The sequence below is a fragment of the Rhincodon typus genome, chromosome 33, assembly GCF_021869965.1.
Source record: "Rhincodon typus isolate 14 chromosome 33, sRhiTyp1.1, whole genome shotgun sequence".
Classification (NCBI taxonomy): Eukaryota; Metazoa; Chordata; class Chondrichthyes; order Orectolobiformes; family Rhincodontidae; genus Rhincodon; species Rhincodon typus.
Genome location: NC_063364.1, coordinates 21,313,501 through 21,322,946, shown reverse-complemented (window position 1 = coordinate 21,322,946; position 9,446 = coordinate 21,313,501). Strand labels below are relative to the sequence as shown.

Below are 9,446 nucleotides of genomic sequence, written 5' to 3'. Positions count from 1 at the left end.
TTATATGAATAATGTGGTTGACTCTTAACCCCAACACTGGGCAATTAGGGATGGGCAGTAAATGTTGGCCTAGCCTGCCATACCCTCATTCTGTGAATGAATTAAAAAAAATACTGTTTCTAGCAATTCCAATTGCTTTGTATAAACATGTTACTTTTTGTGATATATTAATTTGTGATAAAGCCAGGTGGCCTTATTTTGGTGCCTTCTGTTCAAACTTGTGTACCTTTGGATTGCTGGAAAGTTTGCACTGCCTACACTGCACTTGGAACAATAAGACATTTGATTGCATAGGTACATTGCTACATATAGAATATACAATTGCTCAACCCATTCATACATCATTCAGCAGGAAGTAATGTTGGGATTTCTGCAATTGAGTAATTTTTGGTCTGAACAGTGCTAAATGTCAGATTTTGCATGGTTAGCCCTCAATATTATCAAACTATATTTGGTAGCTCTCATTGATTTTTGTGATGCAAATAATATTTAAAAACCTTAACCTTCTTCAGGTTAGGCATTTGGTGGCTGTTATGCCATCAAATGTTTATCCCACATTGTAAACTGAACAGAAACTAATAGGTTAATACAATCGGGATAAAGAGCATAGTTTTTTTTGGTTGGGAAGGTGGAATTTTGGTAAAGAACAATAAAAATAATTTTGAGTGGTGCAGCAGGCTGAAGCAGCAACGTAGTACTTTGTATGTTCTTAACTGTGACTTACTTCAGCTATTTGCTTTCTTCTTTGTTAAGTCTCTCCTTGCCTATTCTGTCACCAGTGGGTGAGCTTAGTACAGTTCACCAGGCACGTCTTCTGAATGGTTGCTCTTCACAAGTAAACACTGTGAGTGTTGACAAATGTTATGTCTGAGGCTGTGCAGCCCTCGTTAGTTATCCATGGACACATCTTCTTCAGCAAAGGTCATTAGATGATGATAACGAAGATTAGAAATGAATGTCCCTTTTCCTTCCTCAATCCATTCTGAATATAGGTACTTGGAGGCTTATTTGAGCAATGGAACATTGAACTGAGCACAGGCAAATGATTGGAGCTGGGATTCTTGCTAATTGGTACAGTTTGGTATCAAATTGTGACATTTCTAATCTAGGAGCAAAAGATATTGTGGAGTGTATCACTGCTCAGAAGCATCATCAATTCTTCCCTCTGCCCTGTCACCTAGTTTTCCCCCTCCAAAAGCAATTATCATTTCCTGAATCAGTATCGAGGCTACATTATTGTGAATTTTTTTTAACCATTTTTTAAACAGTCGTGAAAACGATCTTTTATATTCCTTTGGATGCTAATAAATTAGTTAATTTCAAAAATAACTCCTTGGTTTTAGAAAGTAGATTTTGTGAACTAGCAGGCACCAAATGAGTGGAATTCTGATGTGGAATGAAGCCTTGGTTTAAAAAAAATAAGAAGTAACTGATTTTTGAGACTGTTCTTTAATCTGCCATGTTGCAATTCTGGAAGTATGACTTGTGGAATATATACAGAAGGAATAATGATAACGTGCAGAAACAGAATTAAATATTCCATTTGATTCTTTTATTTTGACTTTACATGCGGTGTTAAAAACAAAACATACGTTGTTATGTACACTTCCACAGTACAAGTTTACAAGGGTTTTCTATACATGTTACTTCAAAGGACATTATACAACAACAACATTTTTTTTCTTTTCTGGGTTTGCTTGCCAATGCACCATAAAGAGAAATGACCTGGGTTTACCTTAACACAAATGGAGGAAGTATTGGTGTATTCAAATGTAAAGGCAATACAGGAAATTGAAAATGGCAAATGTAAGACTGAGCGTGGGCTCAAATTGCAATAGACAGTGCAGTGTTGTTTAACCGATTTGGAATTTTTTTTATCTTTAGGAGAACTGGTGCAAAATTACTATTGTTTTAACTCTGACAGTATACAAATGTACACTTTGTCCACTGACTATAAAAGGATTCTGCAGCATCATGTAGCTTTGATTACTGTGAATGAACGGATCCACTTTAACCTTGACACCTCTCCCTTTCATTTGACACCATTAGTATTTCAGCCGTACAGGTTGACTCTTCTGGTTAATGGCAATAAGCATGAGTTACCTGTACATGTTGGTGCTTTCACATACTAGTATATTTCACATACTAGTATATTTCACATACTTAGTATATTTCACATACTAAGCTAGTGTGTCATCTTTAAGTAAATCTGGCTCAACTAACGCTAGTTTTATTTTTTTTAAAAAAAATCCTTAGTTCTTCTCCAAAACTGCACTGTGGAATGTTTATCAATATTGGGATGAAACAAGATTTTGACTGCTTGTCACTTTTTCCACCTCTAATTAAATGACCCCTCGCCAGTGGTTGCCTTTACATTTTAGGCTGTAATGTGATGGATTTGATTTTATATGAATAATCATTTCAAACTAAAATACAACCGGCACACTGAAAAGCAGCTTTTCTGTTCGAGAACACTTGACAAGATTTCAATATCAATGATAATGCTTATTGAATAAGGCACAAAATGCACAGAATCCAGGTGAACACAGAAACGCTATTTACAGAACAGTGTCATTACCTGCATGACTCCTCATGATGCCCTATTAATCACATTTAAACACTCCTTAACAAAGTGATTGCACTATCTTTACACTGCCCATCTCTGTGGCACGGCAGCCCCTTGTCTACAGATTGCAAGATAAACTGACTGCATGGATTTACAATTATTGGTGTAAGTGTTGAATGCAATGGATGTTACATTTGGTTAAGCTATGGACACATCTAAAAGAAAGTGGCCGTAGACAGGTGGCTGTGCTCAACACAGTGATATGGTCCAAGTAAATCTGTAGTAGGACAGGAAGGTTCGGGTCAACTTCCCAGTTCAGTCGTGCTCAGTATATCAGGCAACACAGCATAACAGCTATAACAAGAACCATTAAGTGCATCCTAGTCTGTGTAGCTTACACAGCATTTATCTGTGACGTTCTGAGGGAATGCCACAAAGTATTTGTCCTTGCTACAATTGGGCTACCGTGGCATTTTGTCAAACCAAAGCACAGTTGACGAAATCAGGAAATTTATGAAAAGTCATGAAATATCTGTGCAAGCAACAAGACAAAATGTGGGTTCTGTCATTGAAAGTGTTCACATTTAATGGGAAGACGATGCTCAACAGCAGTGAAATTGAACCATTGTTCAAGTATTTCCTTGTATGTTGATGCTTTTAACAAATTTCACAGGATAAATTCCATGTTGCACTTCTCTAAGGCTCCAAACCTTAACAGTAATACATTCTGTGCTACACAGCATCTTGTTCGTGCAGCAGGAGAGCACTCCTGCCTTCAGTCTTTAATTAAAGATGCCATTTGAGGAAATGTAGCTACTTTGGCCACTTGTTTGAGAATCTATCAGAGCATTGTCACTGGTAGCTTTAAGCAATATTGATCTTCAAGTCCTCCCACATCACCTTAGCTGAGAAATGGACACTGGTTTTTAGCTGACTGTCCTGTTAGTAACTGTACTTGTGTAGTGGTTTGACTGGAGTTGTGGGTTGACCAAATGATGGTTTTGGTGGCACATCTGGTTTAATAGATGGTGTTCTCTTTATTCCTGATCGGGGCAGTGTACCGTTGCTTGTATAACTGCTCTGACGGGACAAAGAGCCAGGTTGTGGTTGTATAACAAGGGGAGTACCATGTACAGAATCCATCCTCATGGGAGGTGCAGGGGGGAAATAGGCTCCCCTGTTAAAACTGGGATGTCGTGACAAGACAGCTCCGTTTAATGAACTGATAACATTCTTGGGAAGAACGGATATTGAATGCCTCTGTGAAGAATTTCTTGGGTTGCCCCGCTCTCTTTCTAAACTTGACAGCTGGATATTTGAAGTTGTTGGAACATCCACCCTCTTAGTCGGGCTGTGTCTTGGTAGAGTAGATGAAGGAGAATATAGCGAGGCCTCTCTGTTTGGAACCTTGGGTGGAATTTCAACTATTTTGGTCATTGGGTCTAACATTAGATTTTGACGAGTCATAGGGACATCTCCCAAAATAGCCTTCGGGTTGGTGCTCCCACTTTCATTGAGATGTTTCAGAAGGTCATTTAGCGTGTTTCTTGCCTCAATAGCTCTTCGCTGTTCTTTTTTACTTGAATGACCAGTAATCGACATTTCTATGTTCTGCACTTTTCTTTCAGCTTTGTGTGCGTTAGAATTGGAGAAAGACATGTTGTAGGCATGAGTGGCATTGGGAAGTACCACTGCACTGGGTATTTGACCACTATGGTTTATAGGCGAGTGGGGAGGAGGACTGGATGGAATAATCTGAGGGCTTTTTAGAGGTGATTCTTTCCTTGCTGCATTGATATTGTTCTGGGCTTTCTCCCACTGGTTCTTGATTGGTTGAATGCTTTTCTGTTGAAGTACAGGCGTGGACTCGGGAGTTGGCAATGCTGCCAGCTCTGGTGGTTGCCCATGGCTGTCTACGATCATGGACTTTGCATCACTGCTGGGTGCCAGCTCTTTGCCGTTGGTGAGCAGATTGGTATAAAGCTTCGGTGTGTCAATATTTTGTGGATACTCCTTGACTGGACTGTCAAACAGTCCATTGAACTTGGTGAAGCTTCCACTTGAGTCAGTGCAGGACTGTGCAGACTCTGCATCCTTGTTCATCTTTCTGGCTTTGCGGAGGTAAGCATCGCGGTGACAGTACACGGCTATGCCAGAAATGAAGGCTCCCAGAACAAATGCAGCGAGAACGCAGGTGATCAGAACGTTCATGTGAACCATCTGGTTAGACTCTCCAGACTGCACCTCCCATCGTACACCTGGAATAGATGCAGGGTTGTAAAAGCATTGATGAATATTTTGAATATTGGTGAAACCTTCTTTGCAAGGACTATACCAGAAACTGTAAGTAGTTAAAAAAGTTTAGGTAAGGCACTTCAAGTCAGAAACCCATTACTGTTTGCTGTTTTGTCGGAAGTCAGATTTGGTAGCGTTTTGATTTTGATCGTTTTTAACGTGATTTCAGGTCATTGGGATAGTGATGTTTCAGGGAAAGCAGAACTCTATGAAATCATTTATAGAATTTACATAGGGATGTAGCTGTAATCTGCACACTAATGAGTGAAGAATGTTTCTTCATTCAAACTTCGTTTAAAATAATCATTTTTACCCACAGGCTGAATCCAAAGTTCATTAGTCATTTTTCTCTGCTGTTAGATGATATTTCCTAACATCCAAACAAATGATCCCTTTCCAAGTGATAGCAAGCACTGTGCAGTGAAAATGAATATTATTTTAACATTTGGAACTATATGTTGAGTCTGGTTTGACTCCACACCATTCTAGTAGGTGGTAGGAACTACTGATGCTGGAATCTGAGATAACAAGGTGTGGAGCTGGATGAACACAGCGGGCCAGGCAGCATCAGAGGAGCAGGAAAGCTGACGTTTCAGGTTGGGACCCTTCTTCAGAAAAATAACTCCTGCAACTGGATGGTCTCAGGCCTGTAGCTGAGGAAAACTGGACAAGGCAGCTTCTCACTAAATTCTCACTATGGCATGGCTTTCCTTCTCTATCAGCTTCTACCCTGCAAACCCTGCTTCCAACGAATTGGAAATGACAACTTCAGGCTTGACTTTGTACAGTGGCACACATTGCTCTGTTCCAACCACTGCAGTGTCACAGGGGTGCCAGGAAGGGAATGGACTGGTGGAAGCCTATGAGCATACCAGGCTAGTTCTTTTCATCACTTCCACTACCTCATCCCCTCCCACACCACCAAAGCTAAGGATAGGGATTACTGCTGTGAGTCTGCCCTGCAAACTTGACCCTGCTATAGGCAAGAGGAACTAGGCTGGACTGATGGCAGAAGATATACCCAAACTCACATCTGGGGGAAGCCATATAAATCTTGAGGAGAAACTCTCCCTCATTAACTTAAAATAAATGATTTGTTATTTTCTTGATGAATGTGAGCATAGACTTTCTTGACAAAGTACAAAAAGAAGCCATTCAGTCCATCATGTCATGTCCAAGCCTGCTAAATAAACTAGCAGCCCCTTCTTATCGCTTTGAGTGAAAAATACTCTTCATCTTTCCTCTAACTCTTCCCTCAATCACCTTAAGTCTGTGTCCTAGTAATTTATTGTATGCCCCAATCAGAATTATGTTTGTTTAATGGCTCACTTGCAGCAAAAGCATCTTGTAGTTATTGTAAAAGAATGTTAGAATTTTCTTACTTTGAACCTTTAGGTGACTATCTTAGGTTTCTTAGTTGCACATTGCTGGTGCTTAGTGTTGTCCATTAAAATGTTCACTGATTGGCTATTCTATAGAAAGAGGGCGAGGTGGAATTGATTGTGGGTGAGTTGGCTTTGCTTGGCCATTCGTTCTAGCATTACACCTCATCATATTGCAGGAACCTGCAGCTTTACATTTTGAAACTACTGCACTTTGCAACTGTGTCACTAAGTGAAAACAGTATCTCCCTGTCATCATATAGAGCACTGTACTGGCATTAGGACTGATGTAATGATACAACGCCTTATTTTCCAGGAGGGTTATTAACAAAAACCTTGTGTTATGTCCAAGCTTCGACTGACAGGAGTGTGAGCTTTTATAACTTGCTTTATGGAAAGTGTTATCTACAAATAAGTGGAACATTCTCTGGTTACATCAATATCACAAAGTATTATCTCAAAGAACATGGCTTATCATCAGCAATCCCTTGGTCTACATCTGTTTTTCCCCTGGACATTGTCTCCATCTATTTGGTTCACTCCTTTGCCCTCATCCAAACCCAACTCTCGTCTTTGGCATAACACGCCATCAGTTCCCAGCTGCTTTCAGTTCTAGTTTGGGGCATTTGCTTCAAAACGTTTGCTGTAAAACATTTGCTGTTTTTGTCTCCATAGATACTGCCAGGCCTGCTGAGTTTCTCCAGCACCTTGTTTGTGTCTCATCTCCAGCATCTGCAGTTTTTGTTATACTATAGGGTTGCTATTTCTTTGCAGAGATCCAGCGTTATCTAAGTATTCACATTTATTTATAGTTTTCAGTTGGAGAGATGAGGTTTTGTTGTGTTCTCATACTGAGATGTTTATTCTAACACTAGATATTCTCAGCTTTTGCTTTTATTGTTCTAAAACATAGGCACTCTGAGTATTTGGGGTACTAGTCTTACAGCTGTAAGGTTTTGAAATAAAAGCTTCAGTTTATAGATTACATAAAGAACACTTTTTAAAAATTCATTCACAGGATGTGGTCATGGCTAGCTAGGCCAGCATTCACTGCCCATTGATATTAAGATATAGACTGGAAGTTAAGATTTAAACTGCTACGTAACATTATTACAAACTAAGGGATTGGAATACCACAGATTTACAAACTGCTTAACAAGTCACATGGGGAAGTTGAAGTTAATACACTCGTTTTTGATTTTGTTTAAAATATATTGTATCTTTCCTATCTTTTACGGAGTGTCACTGGCTGTGCAATCTCACCATTGTGTCATGTCCTGTCTAGCAGCTGATCATTTTTCCAAGTATATTAAGAAATAAGGTGGAGATGAAATCTCCTGGAAGAACTGAATGAAAATTTTGTTTCTTTTTAAAGGAACAGAAGGGATGTTTGTTTATCAGTTTCTTCACCCTGTCTGAAATTTAATAACACATTTAATTTCCACTTTAAGGGGCCCTTAACTGAATGACCTTAACTGAATGAATCCATAGCTACCACTAACCAATATATCCCTCTCTATCAAGCTGCCACAAGGATGAGTGTTATCCTTTTTGTTCCTAGATGCCATGATTCAGAATGGTGTATCTTTTCAGAAAGAGATACATTAGACAAACTCTTCATTTTCTTCTTAAGCCAAGTGCTTCACAGCACAATAATTCACCTTATCTCTCCCATTTTGCATTCGCTTCAACTGGATGCTTATTTGACAGGTTTCTGATATGCGTGCCTCACGTAGCCCTAGTAATACTAATTTAGGTATTTTTAAACTGGCCTGTTCAGACGGATTATGATTTAACCTCTGGAACAGGTGGGTCTTGTACCCTGGCCTTCTGGTCTAGGGATAGGCACAGTACCACAAGAGCCCTACCTTCAAGCTGCTGAAATTGAATTTCAAGCTACATATCCTCAGAACATTAGCTTCTGTCTCTGGATTACTAGTTGAGTGATATTACCACTACCTTCCCAGCAATACTGGTGTAAACTTCCCTGAATTGTTAAGAATGCAGCATTCCCTATAGATTGGGGTAGGGTAAATGATACAGGAGTATACCTGATAAACTCCATTTTGGCACTGAAATACTGGCACAGTCTGTTGGGGAAGTACAGATTTATTACAGTCAATAAAGTGGCATGTTTATCACATTTCATGTCTGGGAAATAATTTTGATTTCTTTTGAAAGTCAGACACTTTGTAAATTTCATTATTGCTTAATTTAAAATTCTATTACAAAATGTCAGCAGTGACTCCTTAACATCTAATTGAGTTTTTGAGTAAACAAGCAATGGCTTTTCAATCAAGCAACAGGGTGGTTTTTTTTTTAAATGCCGTAGTACCATTATAATGCACTGCTTGGCCAGTTACTAAGTAGTGCATTTTAAAAAGGGCCGACTGTAATTAATATTCGTGGCTTGGCTCAATTACTTGCTTGATAGAAACCGGAAGTAATAGAGCTTAGTGTTCCTAGAATTCATTCCTGCTATTTGTGAAGAAAGCTCTGCATAGATGATGGTGATGATGATAACCAAACTCCCAGAACTGAAACTGTGCCAATGAAGCAGAGGAGCGAGCTAGCTTTACGCTTTTAATATCTTAATCACAGTTAGAAATTAAAATTACCTGTTTATAAGACAGCAAATGAATGGAACCTAACTAAGTTGAGATGTTAGTAATATGACTGCACTGGGACTACAAACATATCTTTGGATATAAGATTTAACTTGTGCACTCTGTTCGACAAGATTGCAAATGGTTCACAAAAAGGTTGTGTGACACACTCACCCTATCAGACTGTGAAGTTATATTTTATTTGTTCCTGCTGTGTTCGTTTAATCCATCCCCTTTTGTAATTCCCATGTCCTCCTTCCCTTGGTTTTAAAATGTCCCCTAAACCAGCTGCCACTTTCTAATGCTTCCATTTCAATTCGGGGAAACATCTGGTTGTGGATAAAGTACTGTACTTTTAATTCCATCAGGCTACCCGTGCCAATAGTTATGTTTGCGTGCAAGATAGAAAGATTGTTTTAGTTCAAATAGAGGAAAAAAAAATATTAGCATTGGCAGTTTTTGAAAGCATCCTGTGTTGGTGGAATTCCAAATAAGTAAAATATAACATTTTCTATGACATCCAAGTAAAATACACAAATATAGAAAATATCAAGCGCTGTATTGTATAAAATATACAACCACGCAAACAGAACAAGG

The 9,446-nt window shown here is 39.0% G+C and overlaps 1 protein-coding gene across 5 annotated transcripts in view; it reads right to left on the bottom strand.

The window, feature by feature from the left end:
• Positions 1–1,530: 1,530 nt before the first annotated feature.
• Positions 1,531–9,446, bottom strand: part of sema6dl (sema domain, transmembrane domain (TM), and cytoplasmic domain, (semaphorin) 6D, like) — a 243,555-nt gene continuing 235,639 nt past the window's right edge. For all 5 annotated transcript variants that reach the window (XM_048615883.1, XM_048615882.1, XM_020522357.2 and 2 more), the window contains one exon: positions 1,531–4,824. In XM_048615883.1, the coding sequence (XP_048471840.1) occupies positions 3,509–4,824 (1,316 nt within the window). In that variant the 3' untranslated portion in view covers positions 1,531–3,508. The remainder of the gene's footprint in view (positions 4,825–9,446) is intronic.